We start from the raw sequence: 27,654 nt of genomic DNA, 5'->3' as shown, positions 1-27,654 counted from the left end.
AGCAAATGAATAGCCGCAGGGGACGACAACTAAGCTTCACTATGTGTGATTTGAAATCGTGCGCCGAGCGCAATATATCTCTTATCATACTAAAAATTTATAAGTAATTAGTACATACAAATATGTAATAATACGAGCGTATATTATATACGTTATCGGGACCAATTCAATATTACTTGTTTCAGAGATTTTGTAATAGCTTGGCACGCTATAGATGCGTTATTGAAACTGTGATTACGTTCTTTACCGATGCTTAACAGAATGTGGTTATTATGATAAAGTCCAAAACAGACCGTTGCAAACTCGTCACGCTTTCCAGCTGCCTAATCTGTGTAGGTGCTCTATAAGAATTAGTGCAAATTATTTTACACCGAAGGTTAATTTTTAGGCTACATTTAAACCATGAATAAAAGATTTTTTTGTTACTCTATATTTAGAGGCTTTTAATACCTTTACCTAATAACTGTACGCCAACTCGAAGTGCAAAAATGAAATAGCTAAAATACTTAAAACTATGACAATGATTTTCATTATTTTAACATCGTTTTTTTTATAAATGACTACTATTAATGTGTTCTCAATGACATTTTTTTACATAGCAGAAATATTATTTATTGAATATAGAATACAATATTATCGAAAAAACTATGACGTTACAATAGGACACCGACAGTGCTTATTAAATACATTACATTTATTCAGCGTTGGATAAGAAGGTACACTGCAATAAAAAGTACTAATGTAAAGTTGCCCGATTAAACAAATATTTATAATGTAGTAAATCTAAAATTTAAATCCATTGAATTGTTTATACAAATACATAATATTCTGAAATATTATTAAATATTAAAATTATCTTGAGAGATCAGTTTACGCTAGTTATAAAAATTTACAAGTATGCTTTTTATTTGCAACAAAATGCTCAATCTGATAAGTTCATAATTGAAATATGCAATATCAGGCGTACGCTGCGTACACGTATCGCAAGTCAGGAATACGTTCCCTTAGTAAATATTCTAATGCGCTACTGTAAGTTTCCTACTGATTATACGGCCCAAGCAAAGTTACGATCCACGCTATATCATGTGGCTACCTTAATAGGTGGTTTACGTGAAACAAGCATGTGACTACTTTTGTTGTATATGAGGGTTAAAAGAAGTTTTAAATTGCTGACCTTTTAGGGAAAAGATGATAAATATTCAAATATTACACGATTTAATAAATGGTAATATACAAATTACCGAGACTTTGATCTGTCGTTAATCATTTTTTAAAACGCAGCGTTAAGGTATATACACGAGGAAAGAATTTGAGCTTACAAAAGTACAAAGTAATCACATTGCGACGGTTTAGATTCTACAGTGGATTTACCCTTCTTACCGACTACGACAGCTCAAGCTTTATCGACAATTACACTACAGTATCACACGATTACTCGCCGAAAACACCTATTATGCATTTAATTTTCCCGATGGCCAACACGAAAAGTACTATCACTAAATAGCATACGACCACTCTCGATTAAGAGCGGGGAGCGCCTGAATGCTGGAAGCTCGCAGCGAGCACTGCGGGCGCTACGCGATCCGACGCGACCGTCGCCCCGGCCCGACCCGGTCAGTCCCGGCCCGGCCCGGCCCGCCGCCGCCGAGAGCGGTCGTCGCTACTCCCTCGCCGGCGCGAGCGGGGGCATCGGGCTCGAGTAGCGCAGGCCGTCGCATCGGGTCGGTTCGGCGGGGCGGGCGGAGGACTCTACGTGCGCGGGGGGCGAGGGAGACGAGAGTCCGTCGGATGCGGGGCGAGGCGGGGCGGGGCGCGGCGCGCGCGCCGTCTACGACGCGCCCGGGGAGCCGCCGCTGGGCCCGCTCGCCGCGTTCTCGCCTGCCGCAAACGTTAGCATGTAGAGAGTGCGACTCGGCAGCCGGGCGGCTACACGGCGGGGCTCGCACCTGGCGCGTCGTGGTCGGGCGCGGCGGCGGCGGCGGGCGCGGCGGGCGGCTGCGCGTCGGGCGCGGGCGCGGCGCGCGGCTTGAGGAAGTCGTTGAGCGAGGGCTGGATGGCGAGCTCGTAGTCCGTGAAGTTGAAGAGCGGCGGCAGCGGGCGGCCGTTGGGCAGGCGCGCGTTGGGCTCGCGCAGCTCGTCGAAGAAGCTGTGCGCGCACGCCTGCAGCGGCGACAGGCGCGCGCCCGGCGTGTACTCCAGCAGGCGCGACACCAGCGAGATGGCGTCCGGCGGCGTGCACGCGCGGAACACCTGCCGCGCCGCGGGTCAGTTATGTAATAAACGCTTGAAAGGTTATAACTATACCGAGCGTCAGAGCTACCGACGATCGAAAATTTTACTATTTTCATATTCTTTTATCTGTTTATTTGAGTATCTCTGCATGAACTTTTGCAAATAAGGCATAGTCAAGCAATTGAATAATTAATTTTGTTATAAAAAAATTACAACATTCTAATATAAAAAATAGGTTAGAAAAATGAAAATTGAAGTTACAGCCTGTGTCCGACTGCTGAGATTCCTCTCCTGTAAAGGATAACTTAAAGGGTTTGGAACTTATTCCACTACGCTGCTGCACGGCGGATAGGCGGATAAATAACCCAGGTTTTTTTCGATACATGCAGATTTGTGACGATGTTCACCTTCAGCGCTAAACGCAATGAAATCTAATAATATAAATGATAGCAAAACTATGTACAATGTTAATGGTTAGAATAAAATGAATAAGCCGTTGACTGATGTCGTCGTCATGATGATGGAGTGCCGCTTAGACTAGCATATTTGTGACAGAAACACTGCATTCTTAGCACTGGCAAGTATGCACACTGAACACCAACAAACAGTACGAAAATATATGAGTTATAAATATTGTTTTAAACGAATTAGTCGTGACCTCTAGTTAACTCATGCCGACTGTAATTCTGAACCGACCGACAAATTTATTCGCATTACTTTACAAAGAAAATATAAATAGTATTCGTTTATTAAATGGACATTAGTATTTCGAAATATTATTGCTTATAATGCGAACAAAAATACTAAATGCCTTCGTTTAAAATGCTAAAAACTATCAAGACATGTCAAAAAGCAATACGATTTAACAAAACGAGTTTTAATCACGCCACTCATATTAAAATAAAAACACGTTTATTTTTAATTATACGTATTCTTTATATAGAAACAAAATCTAACGTCAAAGTGAACAGAGAAATACACTTTACTCACTCAGTCCGCTCTTGTATTAAAATTAGCATTTTGTTAATACTAAGAATTATTTGAAAACTAGCGAATCGACCCGGCTTCGCACGGTTTCAATGCTGATGCTAAATATACTGCAGAATGTCTTACAATCACAGATTTTAGTAATTCTCTACTATATTATACATCTATAATACATATAAACCTACCTCTTCAATCAACCTATCTCTAAAAAAACCGCTTCAAAATTTGTTGCGTAATTTTTAAGAACTAAGCATACATAGGGACAGACCGCGGTAAGCAACTTTGTTTTATACTATGTAATGATAATGATTTATTTAATTAGGATAGCTGACGTTTATAAAAATTCAATAGAGCATCAAAAAATTTAATAGTTTTGCAATAATATAAAGTCTCGACTACTTTTCAATAGTTTGGCAGACTGGCAGATTGGCTGGGCCGTTTTGACATTGCACTGGAACTGTAAGAAATATTAACCCACCCTTATTTCAGCAATACGCGACCAACATTGGGAACTGGGATGTTATATCACAATCTTCAAATTAGAACATATCAATGACAATTATTATTGTTCGGCGGTAGAATATGTGATGAGTGGGCGGTACCTACCCAGAGCGGCAAGCATATAGCCCTACTACAAATTTAGAAATTGCATGTTTAAACGGAAGAAAGAAACGTTATCGCTTTTTGTATGAAAATTCACTTAAAAATTGTTTAATAGGAACTATTATTCAACCGTCATAAAACGTCCGCGGCATTGTGAGTACTTTCCGTATTTATTATAGTATCATTTTTAAATACAAGGTTAAGCGTTGATTCGTGAAAGCAGGATACAAAATTATAGAACAACGAAACTTTCACATTATATTATTAGTAAGGATAACTCGCCGTTCGTTAATGAGACTCATCCGTAAAAAGCCTTAGTGTAACCATGTGACATCAGATACAATTTCCAAAACGGGTACGCAATTAAATGTATGTGGCATATAAAGAAGGCACTTAGTTCGTGGAGTACAGCGCTCGGCAACCGTTAGTTCGCGGGCCACTGATTTATACTAAACATTCATATTTTTACATTATTATTTATAAGAAATTTGTAAAGTATAGCGACATGTCACTATCTTGGTAATAAAAACGTTTCCTCTATAGCTTTAAATTAAGATAATTAAAAGGAATTGTCAATATTCGAAGCAATTTAGTTATTTAGTGGTCCGCGTGATGTGATTGCCGAGAGCTCGTTTAGAGAACGTAATCTTACTCGTATACGCTGATGGTCAGTGGCAGACTTGGGCATCGTCAGTCTCTCCAACATTAGCTGCAACCATTGGGCGTTATCGTCAGACATCTACCGTTGTCAACTTCTATTACTGCCCCGTTATGAATGTATTTATAGTAGGACACAAATTAGATGTAGCATCGGAAAATGCAATGGAATGAAAATAAAACCGATTACTGCCGATTTACACAACCAATAAAAATAGCTCCCTATCGCGCCATTCGACGCTATTCGTCGCTATAGATTCACGCGTCAGAGAAAGCAAGTGCATGTAAATCGACGCGTCAAATTGACGAATATATTAGGTCATATGATATTACAAGTTATTACGTTTGTGCAAAGATCATATTCGCATGAGAAATAAATATTGATAATTTGGGGTAGCGTACTTAATTCGGATGTAATCGGTTTTACGAATTTTGCCGATGCGACATCTAAGTTGTTTCGTACTATACTAATCTCGTTTGTGCATCGTGTTGAAACAGAAGGAGCATGTGATAGATACATATATAATTGATATAATAAATAGCATAAATATAATATCGATCGATTAGATAATGCCATGAATTGTCGCATTAATCATAGAGTAGGAGGTATAACGATGTGTCATAACAGACGCGTTACCTTTGCCCAGGGATGACTTTTGATTTGTGGAAACTTGAATTCTGTGTAGTTTGGATTCATTTCGCGTATTTGCTCTCGAGTTGGAGTACCTAGAACCTGTTCGAAGGACATATTATTACGATATTAGATCAATTAAAAATCAGCGCTTTAATCATAACATTGCATGTATTTTTATACTTACGTTTTTACTGGCCAAGGTCTATTGAATCGAATTTGTATTTTACACGAAACATTAAATTTAAATAATATATAAAACGATATATAAATGCAGTTTTGACAACCTCCATGGTCGAGTGGTGTGTACACCGGTTTTCATGGGTACGCCACTCTGAGGTCCCGGGTTCGATTCTCGGCCGAGTCGATGTAGATTACCATTAGTTTTCTATGTTGTCTTGGGCCTGGGTGTTTGTGGTACCGTCGTTACTTCTGATTTCCATAACACAAGTGCTTCAGCTACTTACATTGGGATCAGAGTAATGTATGTGATGTTGTCTAATATTTATTTATATATTTATATTAGTTTAAATGTACAGACCTTGATAATTTCAACGAGCTGGTCTACACCGGAGTCTCCGGGGAATATCGGCTGTCCGAGCAATAGTTCTGCGACGACGCAGCCCGCACTCCATACGTCTGTAAGCATTACATCATTCGTTATTCGCTTGCCTTTTTACTATATAATTGACATCCTGAGAAAGAAAATTATTTGACACAATTGATAAATACCCTAATATTTCCCTAGGTCAACATTTAGCATGCCCAGTGTGTGATGACGTGCCTCTATATAGCGACCCGCCCCGGCTTCGCACGGGTGCAGTACTGATACTAAATATTCTACAGAATTTGTTTGTTTACTACATCAAATCAGAAATCTCTCAAATTATCAGTGTTTCTTTACTACATTGTCCATATATTATATACAAAAACCTTTCTCTCGAATCACTCTACCTATTGGTGTGTGTTGCGTAATTTTTAAGATCTAAGCATACATAGCGCACTTGTCACATATTCATTTTTAAATTAATCCATGCATATCTACTGTGACTCAATCCTACTACTATTATAAAGGCGAAAGTTTGTATGTATGGATGTTTGTTACTCTTTCATGTAAAAACTACTGAATGGATTTGAATGAAACTTTACCACAATATAGCTTATACATCAGAATAACACATAGGCTACAATTTTTGAGGTTTCTATGTTAAGTCGTAAAAAAACACATTTTTTGCGCTTACATTGCAAACTCTGACTGAATCCTACAAGATAGATCAAAACAATGTACTACAGTATTGTACAACTTAAAAAGGTCTACAAAAAAGTCCGTGATGGTATATGTTTATCACTTAGTAATAACCCACAATAACCATTTTTTATCTTTTACTTTGTACGAGAAATAATGGATTATTTACGAAGCGATTACTAGACTAGACGGGACGAACCTGAAGTCGCGGGCAAAAGCTAGTTAATACTAAACGCAATATGGCTTAACTCGTGACGTGTATTACAAAGAGTAAGTTAGAGCGTCTCACCAATTTTCGTAGTATAGTCAATGGCGCCGAAGATGAGCTCGGGCGCGCGGTAGTACCGCGAACAGATGTAGGACACGTTGGGCTCGCCGCGAACGAGGTGCTTGGCCGACCCGAAGTCGCACAGCTTCAGAACGCCCGTCTTCGGGTCAAGCAACAGGTTCTGAGGCTTGATGTCCCGGTGGCAGATGCCCAGCGAGTGGATGTACGCGAGACTTCGGAACAACTGGTACATGTACAGCTGGAAGGAAACGGACGAACCTCAAACACGACATCGATCGCACCACATCAAATATTTACAACAACAACAACAACAATAGCCTGTAAAATTCTCACTGCTGGGCTTAAGGCCTCCTCTCCCTTTCAGGATTGGAACATATTCCACCACGCTGTTCCAATGCGGGTTGGAATACACATGTGACAGAATTTCTATGAAATTTGTCACATGCAGGTGTTTTCACGATGTTTTCCTTCGCCGCTGAGCACGAGATGAATTATAAAGACAAATTAAGCACATGAATCAGTGGTGCTTGCCTGGGTTTGAACACGCAATCATCGGTTAAGATGCACGCGTTCGAACCACTGGGCCATCTCGACTCCAAAACATTTACACCAACACATTTTTGAAATTTTCATTGCGATCCTTATTTAAGTGAATATATTTATTTATAAGTTATTTTAATTTAAGATGCTTAATAGGCAAACATTATTCATATTCTGTATCATTACCAAAAATTTGATGTAATGTCAATATAATTATCAGTTCTTAAATTTATCTACCAAAACTTATATTACAATATGGTTGTCCTCTTTACAAGAGTTACTGTCCTATCTATCTGAGGGTTAGGTATAGGTTGGGTTTACATTTATGCGATAATTAATCCACGGTAAAATAAATTTAGGGAAATCGAACTTTTTTTTCATTCAAAATTATATTTTTTTATGGAAAATTAAAAATTCAAGTTAAACGTTTCAAAATCTCTATATTATGTCTATTTTATACATCTGTTTTAGACAAGTAACGTTAACTTATTTCTGATAATCAAAGATTTGCTGTAAACCAAATATAAGAAATATTCCAGTCTAGTGAGTCTGCAGGAGAAACAATACAATCGCTTGCCAAATACCCACTTTGCTTAAGGATTTGATTTAATTAACAGTGAAATGTGTCATGTAAAAGTCTATGGATGATGGTGACCACTTATCACCAGTTAGCAAATTTGACTGCACGCCTACATATTTCATAATAAAAAAAAATGTTAACTTATGTCATTACAAGCAATCGCATATTTTAATCATAAAATTATATTATTTAAATTACATTCACATTTTTTCCTTATTATTACGCATTATTAATTTAAGTAGTTTGACCTCCGCGCTTATGTTAAGGAAATAAAACAATATTTGTCTCAATCCAACGTTTAAACGATCTTAGGTTTTTCCTGCGAGTCATTACAAACTTACCTTTATAAAACTAATGGGTATGGTTTGTTCATCTTTGGCGTAATGACGTGCAACTTTATACACTGTCTCTGGTATATACTCCAGCACCAAATTCAGGTACACTTCATCTTTCTGCAGACAAAATCAAACATTATTATCATCGTTCTAATGAACAAAATACTTTATTCTTTGGATCGGATTTTAATAAACCAAATATTGGTTAGGTTTAGCAACGAGTGAGTTCAAACTAAATCTAAATACAAACATAATGTAAAATATGAATGTGAAAGTTTTAGAAAGTATTTTACGCCTTCTTAATAATAAGTCATTATAAATTACATAAGCGAATATATATAAATAAATTATAATTTATTAAATAATGCAATAAAAAATTGTATGCTATGAATAAAAAAAATATACAAAATGGCTTCAACTAATACATATATTACATTACAATTCCAAGAGTCATTGTGCCGTTGGTCATATTTTTTTTTTCTAAGCTTTGTACATCTAAGTAAAGCAAAAATATATTTACGTCATAATACAAAGAAAAGAAAAAAAACTAGTAAAGCAAATTTACTTTAATAGTTCTCTTACCCACTTTCATTATTAACAATTATCCATATTCAACTCCGTATAGACTGTAGAGTAAGTCTATAGACCTCTAGAAATAGGATTAAACAGTATTCCAATATTCTGTATACGCAAAGACAAGACAGAAAGAATTTTAATTCAGACTAATACAAACCAAGTGTTTTAAACCTCTGAAACGCCAATTATAAGTTACACATATATTGTTATTGCAAGGCTTAAAATAAGACAAAAGCTATTTGTTATTTCATCTATTGAGAAAAACATTAGGTATTATTCTGTAACATTTGCTAAATCGTAACTCCTTTAAATGAAAAAAAAAAACAAATTGAATGTAGCGCGTAGATAATAACTGACAGACTAAATTGGCTCACGTCCAAAGGTTTTTGGCGTTTGGAACTCAAAGAAACAACTAAGGATTGAGTCTTGACCTTGAACTAATAACGTGACTCTTGTATTACATTGTTTTGATACATTGATTATATTCATGTTATGTATTAATATGGTGTGAAGTCGAATATTTCCTAGAAAATAAATATATATATATTTTATGCTTAAATTATAAATAATAACTTAATATTATTTAAACAGCAATAAGCAATAAAGATATCGGCTTCTACTGAATATGTAAATGGATCCAGAAATATATACAAAACCATGTTAACACCCTTCGAGTGATATTTTAATTACAAAGTTTATCAAAGAATTTAAATAATATAACTATGTTGTGATCATACCAACTTTAAGTTAAAGTGATAAATACGTATATATTTTATAACCATTATGTTTTAGTTAAATATGGAGGAATAATTTAAGACTTAAGTTCTCACGATTTAGTGATAGACAAGGTTATTATAATTATATTCAAATTTTTAAAACTAAGTTGCAGTAATTATTCTATTATCTATCAAGTATTAAACTTAGAGAACGATATTATATAAAGTTTGTAGTTAATACCACCCACGTGTCAAAATTGTCGGTAGTATTAATCCGAGGTTAGTAATTCCTAACATTAGTATTGACACAATTACAACACACTATTGAAGCGATTAGTTTTGCATATTTTGATATTATGGGATTATATTTGAGTCGCGAATGTTATAACATACATTTGTGTGTCTTTAACCTAAGCTCAACTATGTAGTCGCTGATGGAGTGCGAACGTTGTCTACCGTTTCAGTGACGTTGAACATATAAAAACCGACATTGCAGTAACAGTTGACATCAAATTAAAAATGCATAAATGGCAATGAAATCTTTAAACTATTCCAAATAACAAAACACAAAACTCAAGCGGAACTCAAGTTTCTAAAGAACATTTTGATGGTAAAAAAACATACGATCATGATAATGGCAGTATCGAGCCTCAATCGATTTAAAACAAAAGCTCATGGCTGATGACGTGATTAGAACTCGCTCTCGATAACAAAGTTGCATCAACACACAACCGCACAAGGTTTCGTAGGTCACCGACCGATATTTTACTAATTCAGGTACGCAAGTGTGAGATGATCAATGAAATATGTAAATCGGTAACCTTTGCCAAAAGTTTGACCTATATGTGCGTTAGCACACTAGCTTAATAATCTTATTTGTTCATTAGACATACTGCGACTTCTAGAGACTGCATTGCGTTTAGCAGAGAGCTAACTGCGTCGGGCACTGCCACCTTTCCCCAAATAAAACATACAAATAACATACTCTCATTAATGGAACTATAAGCATCACATGGTATACAACATAAATAATGGTATTCATTTAACCATAATTTAACATATATATCAGTAGGTACTTGTTGTTAATAAATGCAAGACATTTGTCAATTCAGATTTACCTTTTCTCCGCTTGAGTAAAAGAAGTATTTCAACTTGACAATATTACAATGCTCCAGTCGTCGCATGATTTGCAGCTCTCGGTTCTGTAATTGGGTTGAACATTTAAAACATATTAAACATACGTATCGTACACACGTGAGACTCATTTCATCGTACGTCGAATCACATTATAATTCAAATGCATGATTACTTTAGTGGGTGATTCATTAGTACAATAGTGTACTATTAAAGATTAATTTTCAATATCTCTAGTATTGTACCTACATACAAATCAGCGTACACACTTAATAAACAAAGAAAGTAATAACTAAACGTATCTTGAAGATCTCGATGTAGACTTCTAATATTCCACTAACCTTAAACCTTTTGTCCTGGAGCACCTTCTTGATGGCAATGAGCTCGCCAGTGTCGCACAGCTTGGCCTGGTAGACGACGCCGAAGCTGCCGTTACCGATGAGCTTCATGTCGGCATAGCTCACCTCCTGCGGCCTGTCGGGGCCTTGCCCCGGCGTCGCTACCACGGTCGTCACCTTCGAGCCGTCCTTGCCTGAAAAAGAGTATTTTAATAAATATCTATAACACATGTAAATAATTGACATCTCATATTTATGAAATTAAATATTCCATTGAAGGCATATATAGTATGTAAATTACAATACCCCATACAATATACCGCTTACTCTAAAAGATATGTTTTTGTAACATGACAATGAGATTCAAAAAGACTCAAGAATATTTTAAATTCAATTAAACACAAAGATCTATTATACTAATAAAGAACACGGTAAATTACTAACTTATATTAAAATAGGAGAAAATTCTTAAAATATTACAAAAAGATTTAAATATTAATTGTTTAATATTAAAAAAATAGAATGACAGCTAATTTCAAACAGTCGTTCAATATACATATGAAGAAATGAATGTGAATAATCATTTTTGATAAAATGTGTCAAGTAAATAATTTTAATAAATTTGGTGCACTATTAATGCATACATTATTTTGGTTATAATAAAGATATTTTTAAACTAAACATTGGCGAGCATTTGTTATCTCGTAGAAAGATGTAACTAACAGCGATGGCAGTTATAATTACCTCAATTATCACTCTTGTCTAGGTTGTACTAATTGTATTTGTTGTTTACATTCATTACAATAGATTGAAAATTCAAATTCCTTTTACAATATTGTATACAAGTTACGATAAAAAATTGTTAATCGATTTAAATTATGCAAATCTCAACCCAATGTATTAATTTAATTTTACTTAATAATTTCAATAGTAGTAGTATAAGATATTTACATCAACTCCAGAAGCTAAAAATTACCTTCAAATTTGATATCACTATTTATGTTACTTAAACTTGTTTTAAGATACATAATTTTATCCATCATTTTTATAATATTGAAATAATTAAAAACACGATTTAATTTAAATAACGAAAAATACTGTAAGAACAATTTTAAAATACAATATGACAAGAAAAAGGCCATCGAGAACGGCCTCCCGTCATTAATAAAAAAATGCTATAAGTTTACATAAAAAACGATTTACTAATAAAAAAATGCTACACCTTTTAAATCAGTACGTAGTACGTACCAATACTTAAATCCTTTGTTTGAAATATTCAAATAAAACTGGCAACACTATAAACGTATATTATTTTGACACGGTGACGTTTCACGATGATCGACGATATTCGTAAAACTCAAAGGAAATGCACAACAAAGAAGTAAAGACGATGTACTTTTAAAAGTATAGTTTTATTTATTGCGCGGAAGTCATATTTCATGTTCTTTAGTCACTATATTTGTTAATATCATGTTTTGGTAATACATAAAAACATATAATTTAACTCGTAAAATGAAATATTATGATTGATAAGAATTACTTTTTCTGAAACGCTAGCGAACATATTTTACGCAGGCATAATGTGTTGTAATGTTTAAAATATAGATAATAACAGTATACAAAAATATATTTAAAAAAGGTTTCGTGACCAAAATAATATTTTGTTATCCGAAAACCAATAAATTACATTTTATATAGCTACGAACGTGGACACAGCGTTAAAAGGCACGCATGTTCACGGAACAGCGGTCAATTTGTTAGGGACCAAAATATCAATATGAAACGCTAGGTGTACCTACTTAGTTTAAGAATATTTTTAGCACTTTAATCTATAATTCAATGAAAACTTTAAAATAACGAATCTACCTTTTACACATCTTGTAGTACCGTATACTACGACATATAAATTTTGAACAATTTAGATTTATTTAAGTACGTACACAAAAACAGGGAATGGGGAAATTTAAATATTAATTAATATAAGACAACAGTTACCAATATAATTAATACAGTAGTAACCAATAATCTCAAGACGAATGTCATAAATTGATGTAAATACTCTGCCAAAGAACAAAAAACGACAGACATTATTTTTTATAGTCATTACAACGGACAAAGCCAAAATTCAAATCATTCTTTACAATACTTCTCATTATGCAAAAACGTCCGAATGTTTATTTTTCACTTACCCTATTTAAAGCCTGACTGGAAGTTAGTCTAACATAAACATTAATTGTTATTACGCGGTAGAATTTCAATTTATAAATTTGCAAATACTTTATGTATATAAAGTAAATCGTATGGAAGCATTATTTACTTGAGTTATCTATTTCAAAATGATCCCTATACAAGCGAATAGCAAAATTATTTTATAAAGAATGCTTGAAAATTGAAAGAAGAATCAGTGAAAAACATTAATTATTTTGTGATATATTTAATTACAAAGCAATTAAATAATTAATCGATACTATTCAATAAAAAAATATATCGCGCCAATTAATTGGTTATATACCTACGTTTTTAATTAACTGACCTAATTTGCCTTTAGCATTTAAGAAATATATATGTAAATGAAGATTATAAAATTTTATAAAAATATAGTGTGTAGATAATGTTAATCGTTACTAGGTACGGGGCGAAAATCACGCTTTAAAATATTGTTTTCATTTGAATGGTTTACAAGAGGACATCAAATACTTCTTGACCGACTTGACTGCATAAAATCGATTTAGTATATACTTTACTATTTACTTTGCAAACCTATATGACCGATATGGATGAGTAAAGCGACGAAACGTTTTCACGACAAATTTAATGGTGCGAAAATTGTCGCATTGGAATAGCCGACTTTAGTTTATTACTAAGACTACTTGTTCCAGTAGTTACACATTATTAGTTGTACTTTTCATAATTATGATTTTACATTAAAAACATATTCTTGATCCATGAACTGATGTCATTTTAATCAATAATATTAAATTATATAATATTTATATTATTGATTTTTCATTAGATGCCTAACCACTTATTGTGTTAACTGCTTTTATATAGCTTGTTAAAAAAAAATCATTAATTATTCACACAAACATAGTGCACTATTGGAGAATGACTTTTCTACAACCTTCTTTCAACAGTATGATTTTGGAGGTAACTGAGGCATTGTTTATTTCATTGGTAATTGCTTGCTATGCATGGTAGTTTTACATTAAATTAAGAACAGACGAAATAAAGAGGATTTTGATTCATATCTTCAAATACTATATATAGAACATAGAATAGAATGACACTACGCTATACCCATCTCTGTATGTAATACCATAATATATTTTATATATATAATTATATAAACAAACATTTTAACAAAAAACCGAAATCATTTTAATATATTAGTAGAAAGCAGAACCAAAGGTCATAAAATATAAGCTATCCACTCACAAACACAACAAAAACACAAACAAATTAGATTAATTTCTCAAAATTTGAAATTCTGAAAATCGGAGTAATTACGAGTAGTGAAGAATTTCAATCACAATTGTATAGCTTAGGCAACAAAACAATTATTACTCATAGTTGACGTACGTAATTAATTGTATGTACAAAATACATTTATATTAACTTTTCCTACCGGCGCATAAAAATTATTCGATTCGCTTTTTAACTTGCCAAAATAATTATTTGGTGCTTTCATTATTTTAGAAAGAATCTATTCATTTAGTTACCTTTCTTCTATGTATCATAATAACGTGTCAATGCGTTTATAATTTTAAAATATACGTGGCACTATTCGAAATCAATACACAAGAAATTGATTTAAATACATAACCAGACACTAACCATCGCCGTAAGGAGATTATAGCAATTGAATTAAACCACATCACACGGCGGCACAACATTTAGTCTTATTAACGTTACACTTAGAAATGCAAGATTAGGTAACCTTTCAGAGCCGCTATAAAGGGAATAAAGTACATTAGATAAACATGATGATAAACAAGGGTAAGGACGGTGGGCTTGCGTCAATAAGAGTTGCTAAGGGTGTGGCTGCAGTCTTTCAATTCGACTTTGATGGAAACCATGCCCTCAAGTTAACGAGACATCGACAAACATAGACAAACAAACAGATATATTTAGTAATAAAATAGGCTTACTAAAGAAATTATTTTCTTCAATAGTGTTTTTATTTGAATTGACACTTTTAATAAAAATGCGCAACTAAAACTTTAACGTTTATAAAATTGGATGAATGCGTGTCTATCTTTTCAAAGCCTCTGGGAGTTCGCTATTGACCTACAAAGTGGATACTTTTAAGTTCACATCCATAAATATATAATGTTTTATATATACAGGATACAAGTGAGCGTGACTTTCAATACTATCTATACCCCTTTTAACCGGATAATTCTGGTTTCAAGAAAAAAAAAAAAAGTGTATGAACAAATCAAAACTCGTATATCCGATACTGTCCTTCCCATGAAATACCGTTAATGTTGTTAGTATCTTCATTGTGCATTTGAAGTTGAAAATGAGAAGGTGAATGCCATATTAGCTGCTTGCTTCAAAACTTTACTTTTTTTAGGGTTCTGAACTCTAGCCCTTTCCTCGTCCCTTGTATCACATATGATTCATGCTTATTGTTTAACTACTGTCTATTGTCGGCTATTTGGACTTCGACAATCATCGTTTATACAAAACGTTTATTTTAAACATACATACTTTTGTTAAAATAAATCTGTCAAATTAGTACGCTACTGTAACTACCGAATTGAAATTTCGGTGACACTTTTCAAACGAATGCTATATATGAGGTGAACAAATATTTTATTTTTAAAGTCACCTTACTATTTAAATAAAATATTATATAGAACTCGAACATATGGAATATGCGAGTCAAGATATTCATTTTAAAAATCACTTTAAGTACGTACAAAGTAGAAAAAAAATTACATACTTACTAATTATTTTAAAAACTACATTAAAATGTTTATAATGGTGGAAACGTATTCGTTTAACTAATAAACAAAAGATATAATTAATTTAATTTCCTTCTACTACTTTTTACGAACAGTTGATATATATTTGTATTTTTTTCTCTTTTACAAAGCAAACGACCTTTAAATATTCCACTGCTGGACAAAAGCCTCATTTACTCTTGAGGAAAATGTTGGGAGTTTATTGTATCACGTTGCGCTTACATTTTGGTTGTTACGTATGAGGAAGAATTCAATTAATGATTTCTTCACGAAAATTTTCTTTACCAAAGAACGTTTAAAAAAACTAAGCACATTTAAACGTAGTGCTTTTCATCAACCTGAGTTTAAACCCACAATCCTCCGTTTTGATTGAGATACGTAATCTAGCAACTGCCTACTTGGTTCTTTTCTGATTTTGCATTTGAGTAAATAATATTAAGACAAAAATATATTGAAGATGTAGGATTCTTACCATGATTAAATATTTTCGATAAGATAAATTTAATCTACGTCTGTCCATCGAAAAATTTACTATCACTAAAAATGTGGTTTAATGTATACTAAATACGACACTTAAATATGAAATATTGTAGTAAGTAATTTATTCTTTAAATGAAAATTATGAAAATAACCTGATGTTATATTATCTAAGTAAAACAAAAACAACATCCAATACAAATTAAGCTACTGAACACTTACACACAAACACATAAACAAAAGATATATTAGGTGTATGATGAGAATGACCTTAAGACGGATTCAGGTAATAATCCTTAAATAGGATGATTCCATTAAATTTGCCTCATAAATAATCAATATTTGAAGGATTATTACCTCCATACAATGCGATTAAATAATAAAAAATTTGGAAAAATGTGATTTAACTAAAAAAACTATAGCCGAGCTAATTTGTGCGCCACATCTCTAGCACTTACGATGCGAGGCGGCAGTTTTCTTTTCCGAAGCCAGCTCGGTCTTTTTAGGTGTATCCACGTCGCCTGTGTGCCACGGCAAAATACAAAAGCAACATTAGAACACTGAAATGGACATACATGTATGAGACAGTCAATGAACATCATGATGGTTGAATGATACAGATGTAGGCATGATAGGTGAACCGATAACCGACTGGCTTTCATTTTTTACTTTTTATACGGACACAGCGAAACTCACTGATGGAACGCCGCAATTTCTTACAAAAAGAAGAAAGGCGATCACGCGCACGGCTCAATTGGCCGCTTTTGTCTGTGTCAAGTAAACGTAGCAGCGAAGGCTCGGAGCGGGCAGCAACCTCGCTCACCGGCCGCAGGGCCATAGTCGCGGGACCGTCGGTAACTCTTAAAGTGTCCAAACATACTGGGCCACCGGGAAACTCCAGTTTGACGGAGGATCGCACGCGAGCGCGCGTCGTAGCAAACTGCCGGTAAACAGTGTGACACCCCGCCCCGCCGTCTTATACTCGGGCCTCGCTAAAGTCATACGACAACAAACTATTCTAATTTCGCGAGCATTTCTGGTATTTGCTGGTAAATCGTTTAAACGATGTGTCATATTCAACAACAAAAAATATTTTCTGTACCTATGTAAATATATCGAAAGAACAAAGATTAAATCAGGTGGACGTCATATGATACTGTGTGGCATATTCGTGTCGAGCTTGATCAGTATCACAAAGCAAGCGCGCGTGTTCTTCTCTTTATATTGTCGCTGATAATTTAGTCATGTGACGTCATATATTTTTAAATCACACAAGCGTTAAAAAACAACGTAAACAAATTTAACCGCTTTCAAGTTAAGTAGTTCAATCACTTGATTTTTTTTTGTTGGTAAAATATATTTTGGATTTACTGGTAAAACAATAACTTATTTTGAATCTCGTGTTCAGAAATACAGGGCAATACGAAATACTCTTGGTAACTTAAATATCGATCAATAACATCTATGATTGAGTAAAATACGCAATAGTATGTTATCATGTTAAGACAAGAAACAAAATCTGCATCAGCTCGTCTCTAAACGAAGTTCAAAGACCCGCTGTATCATCTTAGAATTTATTACCCTTTTTGATGGACTTGTAAAACCACATGCCATACAAAAAAAACATGCGATTCACTTTGAAACATCCAATAGACCAGATAAAGAGCTTTTTATGAAAAAAAAAATGCACCAGAGATAGCTTATTATGCTGTTATTTACTATCAACTTGCATAAGATGTAAATTTCAGCAACAATTTAACTAAAAGTTTATGAGTAACCCAAACACAGATGCTGGTTTAATTCACCATTTCTTACATTATCTGAGGAATGTTCAGAGTTTTTGATTTTGCAGAAACAAAAATCAAACATAAACTCAATGTCAGCTAATACTGATAATGTTAGAGATACATATACTGCGCGCTAATAAATATTACTTAAACTAAATGACAGAAGTTTATTAATTTGTGCAGCGTGGCCTAGTTATATTTAAGTGTGCTGATCCGAATCGATAACCGGTTATGATGATGATTAATATTCTTATTTAAAGCAACTCGATTTTATAAGTATCAAATCGAAAACATTAAAATATAATTAAATTTTTTAATAAGACAAGTCAATCGTATTTGTAATCGCATAGATTAAATTATGAAAAAACATAAACAAATTTTATTTGATGCTGAAAAACTAAAATTATAACGTAAAAAAAACCTGAACATTACTTGAAATATATTTAGTTGTTAAAAGAAAAATAAATACAATTAGAATTAAAATAAGTGTTCCCGTTTTCTAGAGCCATTTGTTACTAGCAAATAAAATGTTTTTCGATATATATGTCACATAAATAATGTTGTAACAAAAAATAAAGATCCCATAGTAATGAAAACCATACTAGTACAAGATTCCTACGCAAGGCTTAGTTAGAGTAATTATTCTATTGTACGGGTTTAGGTGACAGATGACGTCATTCAGACAAAGGAAAATTCTTTTCTTTTAGAGTAAAAATAATAATAAGCAACGCTTTTTTTTAAATAATGGTAAAAATGGTGGTCCATACAATATTGATTATAATATTTATAAAATATTCGATACCAATATATATTTTTATGAATTTATTATATTACAAAGTACTCTTGAGGTAGGCATATATTTCGACTGCTTAAAATTCATATTTACTCAGCAAAATTCTAACACGGACTAACTCACTGACAGACAGCTTTAACCTATGAAGGATAATATGAAATTTTGCAAATGAATTTGTGTGTAACGTGTAGGGTGAGCAGAAAAACTATTTGATAATTTATACGTATTCCTTAAATTCGTAAAAATTTAAGTAGTATTTAAATTTACTAGTTATATTTTGAGTAACATAAGACTGGATTAAGGGTCGTCAAAAATATGTAATAGTTTTTAGGCTGTTTTCCATGTTAACGTAGCATTTAGTTAAAATGTTAAGATATTTCCTCGGCGCGTCTAAAGGTTATTACTCTATAATATGAGAAAATATGTAAAATTCTATCTGATGTACTTATAGTAATTTATTTAAAACTGTATCTGATGTATTATTTTTCCAGAATATCAAATTGAGATAAAATCTAAATTTAATCAACCCCTTTTATAATATGTATTCAATTGAACAATTATAGTCAACCGAAAGATAAGGTAATTTACGTTTTTTATCACGAAAATAATTATGAACTTCATTTGAGAATATGGGTTCAATACATAGTCATACTTCACTTTACTGTTTTGATTGGAAGAATGAGGCAGTGCGACTATAGACACATACGTTTCGTTCCTGGCAATATAAGAAGGAGCAATTTCTTACAACGTTTATGAGCGCTGATAAAGACTCACCATTAGGTGGTACAAATGGACCGGGCACGGGGAAATGCCCGTCTACCTGCCTCAATCGTAAAAAATGAACATACAAATCGAAAGTGGAAAGTACGTTCTATATTCATCCAAACATATATGTGCAATAAGTAAAACATAAGACAATTAGATTATAACTTTTGGCGAAGTTAGAAGGATTCTCAGCACGTGAGTATCCGCTTTTCGATACGCTTTCACTTTTTAGATACGTATTGATCTATCTGTGGTAACGCAGTATCATTAATCGACGTTTTAGATTTTGAAGTTTATCTCTCTACAGACAACTGTCGCGAGTGCCAAGCTATTGACACTTACTTTAAGAGAAAAGAAAACACTTAATATCAATTCATTATGTTGATATTAACAACCCAAATAAACGAGCTAAGTTTTATTTACAATAATTTAAAAGTAATTGTGAGTAAAATATTATATTGATTATATTTTTATTGATTTTTATTCTAATATAAAAGCATTGTTCAACATCAAGCGATGACCAAAATTAATTATATAACATTATGTTGGGGCGTAACCATGACTACTAAAGGCAAAAATTATATATTCAACAGAATGCTGTAACAAGACTAGTTCATTTCCTAGTCACACTCCGAGGCGCATCCATTGTTAATGTAAGGCGACACCCAGCGTAGGCTGTGTGGCATACGTCTCTTTTTAATACTGCCAAGGCGTCGTTGTCGAAACACTATCCGCGCATAATAGAGAAACTGGTCACACCATCTCTGACGCATGCCGTACGTCAGAAAATGCACTTTTAGTTACTACGCGGCGTCGCATCGCAATACCAATGCCCCAAATTTAAATTAAGATCAGTAATGTTTTAATTAATAGAACAATGATTCATAGACCGAATGATGATTAAAATATCAAACAATGTTTTTGGCTAACTATTTATTCCTATAGTATTTTTTTTTCATACTCCTCGTACTATTATTTACATCCTCGAATCTTAAGCTCTAAGACGAATTGAAAATGATAGTATCTCATTATTATTAATCTTGTGAACGTCTAATCATTTCCATAAAGACTTAACTGCATAATCTGCCTTTTCAATTACCTGCCTACTGATATATTTTATCAAACAACCTTAACAACATATTCCAGAGACATGTGATGAGATTATGATATCAGCAAGTTATACAGTATTTATTGATATATCTATACGAATAACAGAGTTATTATTTCATAAGAATTGTGATTCAAATTGAAAAAAGAAAAGGAAATACACTCTATTTAAACATCAACAGTAAGGTCGATGATTGAAAATAATCTATATTATAGGAAAAAACGTTCGGATTTTCCCAGTCGACTCCATAATTTGTCGCTACTGGCAGGAATATCGAAGTCAATTTCAAAGATGGTTTGACATGAATCCATTGTATTTCATTTTATATCTCGATAAATTAGATACAAAACATAAAAAAAAACCTTAGGTAAATAAATTTTTAAAAGATTTTTAGGCAAAAATCCAACTCAAAGATATAACTACTCCACGTACTGTAGCTAATGTCTTTTGTGACGAAGAATGCAACACTCATACAAAATGAGTAATGAAAATTTTAAATATTTGTCAGTGTTCCGAGTTCGCAAAACGTATGTAAAGGAAACTCACGGAGGTAATTATTGAAATTATTTTAAACAGATGTGTTGCAGCCGATGCTGATGATGACACGCCAATATTTGTATCTACTGACGTATATGCAATAGATATTCAATACATCGTTATACTTTGTTCTTTCAATAACAAAATATAGTAACATGTTATTTTCAAATCATATTCTGAAAGGAGTAATTCTGACTAATTGACTTTTAATTTCAATAAGTAAATAATTCAATTCAAATTATTGCGAAAATTTTGATGTAAAATGTCCACAGTCATCTCAATAATGGGCAAATACAAAGAACCTCATTATTTGTACAAAATGTCTGTTTAAAGTTTTCATCTTTTCAGTACTGTAACCCCTCTTGACGCTTACGTCAAGAGATTCTTCAGCTTTGATTGGTACTTGAACTTAGATTAGCTACAATAACGCCTTTTTGAACCTATTTAATGTAAATGAACAGCCTATACTTTTATAAATTTATAAAATTTAATTGAAGTTATAAATCGGTATTTATTAAAATAGCGCGTCACGAGGTTTATTTATGATCTTCTATGACGTACCAGGAGGGCGCTTAATTATGTCAACCATTTTAAATACGCGCTCGTTGGTCGAGCTGCGTTGAATTGTTACATAGTTAAAGGGATTTTATCTTCTGCGCTATTGAAAGCATATCTGATCTTATCACAAGCAAAAACACGTATCGTATAATTTCGAATATCAGTCATAAAATTGTGATGACAACGTTTTTATCATATTATATGGAACGTTGTATGTTAAGACGTAATTAATAATCCTTATAAATCGTCATCATTTTAATTGATACTTTTCAAATAACATCGTACCTACACCTATATTTCATTTAAATTATTTTTATTCAACAATTAAAACAAAATACGTCTTCATAAGGTTTATATGACTTGTTGAATTATGATTTAAATGAATGCAATATATAACATTAAACGTGAAATAAAAATGAGATTACGATGAAGAAACTCTGTAAGTAAAGTTACGTTAGGCGATGTGTTAACCACTATAAACAAAAAAAAAGTGTAACCTCGAGCAACGAAACTTTGGTAATTACGTTACAATTACATTATAGAATGTAACCATCTCTCATGAATATGTACTGTTAAATCACGATCACATACATCCCTAACTTGTTTAATTAATTGTACAGTTACTAACATACCGACTCGGTTAGTTACAGCTGTAGTTAGCTCCGTAGTCTTAGTATGTCCATGACGTATCCCAGAATCAGCGTTCACCGTATATGTACCTCGACGCCGCAGCATTATTATTACAAACTTTATAATTTCTACAAAACATTAAACCACTGACACACACTATATAATTAATCATATTATTTCACTGTTTGTGAAATAATTTAAGAAACAATATGGTAAGTTAAATTGTCACATAACACATAACGTCACTTAAAAATCAATGAACTTGTCCCGGGTAACACATTCGAGTGTACGAGTGCATTATGGTCCAATATCATCACAATAATATTAAGCGAACTAAATATTAAAAACGTGATATGATACATGCACCAGTAGTGGCGACCATGTCTGCGACGCAAAAATTTGAACGGTCGTCTGAGCGAAAGGCGAAAACAGAGAGTACGTTGGCACAGTTATGACGCGAATGACAGGATGGAGCGCTCTTGCCTCGACCGCGAGATAGCAAGATCGCCGACACTCACTGATAACGCACCCGATAACGTTGACAAGTGGTCGTGTTAACTACTAATAAAAACTAACAGTGATCGCCAATTATTTTTTTCAATCGTAATAGATTACTAATTTTGAAATAAGAAGGAGGAACGTCCTATAAGATAACAAGGACATATTTAAAAACCCTAAAGTAACACGATCATTACGCGACTTATTTGGTATCAGATCAATCCTTGTCCTTACGATGACTGAGTTAGATTGGTTTTGCTCAAGATATCAACGCTTCATAAAATAACGAGATGCTTTAAATCCCAAAAGTTAATTTCTATCAGATTCACCGTATTATTACCGTTGGTCAAACCGTCAATCGAAATACAGCTGGATGTATTTCTTTTATGCAAATAATTATTTATTTTACGTGTATAGAACAGGATCGTTAATTTTCTTAAGGGAGTCTTTCAAAGACATTCTTTAAAAATTAAAATCAATACATTATTTACGATTTATGTTCGTCTTTTCCTCAAAAAGGTTGAAGAGGATCACATGAAATCATCGGGAATAATTTATAGTGTCTAGAAATATTAATGTCAAAATAACTTCTTTTTTGTGTATTATTTTTATCTGTTTTTCTAAACGGTTTGCTATATCATATTAATTATGATTTCTTAATTTGAATGTTAAAAGGTTTTTGTTAGAGTTATATCATAGATTCAAAAACTCTTAATTTCAATAGAAATACACAAGTTTATAATCATTTACACGTTCAAAAATGTTTAAAATCGTAACAGCGGCCTCATTAGTAAACCATGAATCGTTGCGCCAAGGTTGCGTTGCAACTTTATCAAAAATGCAAACCTCGCGCCCCACGAGGTGTTTAACCGTTACGGGACATGGAATTTTTACTTGCTTACTTTAAATTTGTTATTAAATAAATAACCATTAGGTGCATTAAAAGAAAAGTAATTTGAAAATGGTGAAATATCGAAATATTACTCGAATCACCCAAAGAAACATGTTCTCGCATAATAATTCAGGACGATAAGTACACCGAAAGTATAAATCATAATCCCATACTTACTTGCTTGCTGAAGAAGAATTTTTAAAATAATTATTTTACAGGAATTCTGTATAATTTAATTTAACACCAATTTTACCTGCGTGTCGTTCATTAATAATAACTAGTGATAAAAAAAATAGTCAAAGGAGGTCCTTTAAATTGCTAGTCTATTATAACTATTATGGTATAATATGTTGACTGCATTCATTTAAATGGTAATTATTTATTATTAATAATCTGAACGACAATTGACACAAACAACGGTGAATTTCTTTTGTACGCACGCAATTCGCGCGCTTTTATGACTTCGTACGCACAAACTATTTTTAGATAATTTGCCAATACATAAATAATAAAATAAGGAAAATATATGAAAATGTAATATTACTAGAACTGGATTCTGATTAGTTAGTTTTTTATAATACCTAAATTATGAATACAACATATAATTGCTTGTTACATTTAACTAGGCCAATAGTCATGCATTACATTGAATGTGAATGAATTTTCATTTATGAACAAAGATAATAACAAAACTGCAAAATTTCGAACTACCTTTACCTTCATTCTGGATGCACACGAAATTAATTAAATTCAATCAATGCTTTTCTACTATACCACAACTATTCTATAAAAATATATGCATGAATAATAAAGTAACGTGCTTAGAAAAATCAGGTTAATTTAAGTTTGGAAATACTTTACAAAATGGAATGAAATTTATATTTGCAATGACAATCATGAAATCAAAATATTAGAGAATCTAATCTACATTAAATTCAGATATTACTGAAAGCTCTCAATTATTTTACTGACAATTGCGATATGATATTATGAAATGTAATTTTCAGTATTTTTTGTATCTAATATGCACCTATTTGTAGTATTTTTTGAAATGTCAAATATTCGAAAAATATTCATTCTTATTTTAAAAAAAAGGGATTGAAAGTAGTATGAATAATTATAATTAAACTAAGTAGATCTAAGTTTCTCAATGCTTATAAATTTCTTAATGCTGCAATAACTAAATAAATGCTTTGTGGGATTATCCTCGTTGCAACTTGTAAGTATTATTCACATAATTATAATTTTAATACGTCAAGATAAGTATTTATACTCTAGAGTTTTATCTCTAGCTAGTTAATATTAATCTTGCCTAATGGCTATGGGAGCTCAGTGTAACCTGTAATTGACGTACCATTTCAGCTTGTACAAAAATTGTTTGCACCTCTTTCACATTGGTGAGTTGCTTTGTTGGTCTTCCAAATAAAATAAATAAAACCATAATATGTTCACTAAATAAATGTGATAAATAACTTTACAATTAACCTTAATCATTTCAATGTTGAAATTAATTGTATTGAAGCAATGTATAATTACATGATTCATTTTTCATAAATCTTCGAAAAAGGATATATGTATAATTTTTCGTTTTATTATATTTTATTGAATCTATGTAAAATTTCCTTCTGGGACATGTATGCATAGTTTACACTTTATTTTATGACAATTTTAGTATCTAAGGAAAATTTAAAAGATAAAAAATAAATAAAAAGAGAATTACTAGAAATATGACAGAAACTATTGCATTTCATATAAAATATGTATATAATATGTATGTTATAACATTATTATTTATTATATTTTTAAATGACTAAGTCATATGATTTCTCAAATAATTTCTTGTATAAGTGGATGATTGCATGATGTTTAGTTCTTTGTCTCATAATATAAAACTTATATTATTATTTTATAAAATTAACTCTTAGTAATTATTTCTTAAATTATTATATTATGAACAACAGTTGATGAAAACAATTTAGTTAATTAAACCATGACATTTATCATAATTTAATTTAGCATTATATTATTATATACATAAATGTTTACAGAAAATCAATAAAATAATACAAGAATTGTTGATTTTCAGCATAAAGACTGGCTGAAGAAATTTAAACAAATATGTTGATTTCAATGAAATAATACCAACACATTTACACAGTTACACTAACTGCTAAGGTGCTAAGAAATAAAAGAAAAAAATATATAATTAGTGGCCCTATCTTTAATTACGTCATTAAAAAGTAACCTCAAAAAACGTATTAATTTATATAGCATATACAAAAATATACCCATTAATAAAAGTAATGAATTAATAACTTAAGAGATTAGGACTTGAAAAATGACGTATTCAGAAAGATAATCCAATTATTATAAGATCGAATATTATTTTGACGTGATATCTGTCACCTAACAACCAGGGCTTATGTGGCAAACCTAATCCAAAAGCTGTAGCCATTTTATAGGTACACTGAAATGATGTGGGACATTTCGACATCGATATCGATTTCATGTAAAATGTTCGGGTTAAATGAAATCTACGTCGATTTAATACCAGCCTTAGTTAAGTGTCAGTACAGAGAAATGTCATAGTCTAAGAAATCACGATGGCCGACAAAGAATGGTTAGGTGGTACTCACTGCTAATTTTTACTCCTCCTAATGGTTTCGGTGGTTGATTTTCGAATGTTTTTCGAACGGATTTGCTGCCCTCGGCGAATGACGTGGTCCTAGGGCGTCCGCTCATTATTATAGGTATAAAATAAACGGCCGAATCCTGAACTTCATAGATACTACTTCACATTTCTCGTTACCACCCTTGCTTGCACTCGCACTGAACTCTCTCACTTTGCCGACGAAATACAAAGTTAGGGATTCAATAGTCAAAACTATACCACTACGATATTGTTAAAATTATAGTAAAAGTGTCTTAATACGATTTTACAAGATCATTTTGTTGGATTTTTAAATTTAACATCAATAATGTGAACGACAAATTTTTAGTTTCATTAGGACTTCACAGACTTTATGCTCGCTCGTTCGTTCGGCTAATTTCGGCCCTCGCTCGGATCTTATTCGGACCTTCGATCAGTGACGTAATGGAAGATGTTTCGTTAAACGCAAAACTGTCTAAATCGAATTATTTAATAATATATTTAAAAATAGATTCACATGTTACGTTTTCATCTCTAGTTTAATAATTTCTAATATAAAACTCTGAATAATTAAATACATCAAATACATTCTATGTATTAGTTAAAATATGCCATAGAATGTATTACGTAGTTTAAATTGTCTGTCTTTTCTTTTGATATTGTTACAATTAATTAAATTTTCATTTATTTACTTAAATAACAATATAAAATTTTTGTCCATAAAATATTTAAATTATTATAAGAACAGGAACGAATAAAATGACATCACAATAGTAATAAAAAAAAAAGGATCGTAGCACCATCTATTTAAAAAAAAGTAAGTTACAATTATTTGTCGGTAAAACAGTATCGTTTAATGTTCTTTAAACAGATAAAGAATTTCTTCCTAAATTTCAAATAAACGAAATAATAAAATTGTTTCTTTGTTTTTTTTACACAGTTATAGTGAGCGTTTCATGTTCCACCATTTATTTTAAATCTATCAAGTTCGAACTGTTTCATACATATATTGTTTTTAATATATATCATCAATATATTCGTAGCCTCTAATTTACTTAGGTATTTAGCTATTAAATACGCACAAAATTATTATATATAATATTTTTATTGAATCTTTTATGTACT

General features: G+C 32.3%; 1 protein-coding gene across 8 annotated transcripts; it reads right to left on the bottom strand.

The window, feature by feature from the left end:
* Positions 1 to 1,566: 1,566 nt before the first annotated feature.
* Positions 1,567 to 26,946, bottom strand: LOC124535828 (glycogen synthase kinase-3 beta). Of its 8 annotated transcripts, none has more exons than XM_047112191.1 (11): positions 26,516 to 26,946; positions 16,770 to 16,832; positions 10,868 to 11,058; positions 10,511 to 10,594; positions 10,286 to 10,345; positions 8,107 to 8,217; positions 6,646 to 6,883; positions 5,652 to 5,749; positions 5,117 to 5,212; positions 1,947 to 2,250; positions 1,567 to 1,878 (listed from the first exon to the last, which is right to left on the bottom strand). In XM_047112191.1, the coding sequence occupies exons 1-11, from the start codon at positions 26,619 to 26,621 to the stop codon at positions 1,829 to 1,831; spliced, it is 1,401 nt and encodes a 466-aa protein (XP_046968147.1). In that variant the 5' UTR covers positions 26,622 to 26,946; the 3' UTR covers positions 1,567 to 1,828. The 8 variants fall into 8 exon arrangements, with proteins under 8 accessions (XP_046968147.1, XP_046968146.1, XP_046968152.1 ...); XM_047112190.1 differs by lacking the exon at positions 26,516 to 26,946 and adding an exon at positions 17,008 to 17,248; XM_047112196.1 differs by lacking the exons at positions 16,770 to 16,832; positions 26,516 to 26,946 and adding an exon at positions 22,492 to 22,947.
* Positions 26,947 to 27,654: the final 708 nt, after the last annotated feature.

The sequence above is a fragment of the Vanessa cardui genome, chromosome 15 (assembly GCF_905220365.1).
Source record: "Vanessa cardui chromosome 15, ilVanCard2.1, whole genome shotgun sequence".
NCBI lineage: Eukaryota > Metazoa > Arthropoda > Insecta > Lepidoptera > Nymphalidae > Vanessa > Vanessa cardui.
Note: the sequence above shows the minus strand (reverse complement) of the source record. Positions and strands in the feature narration are given on the sequence as shown.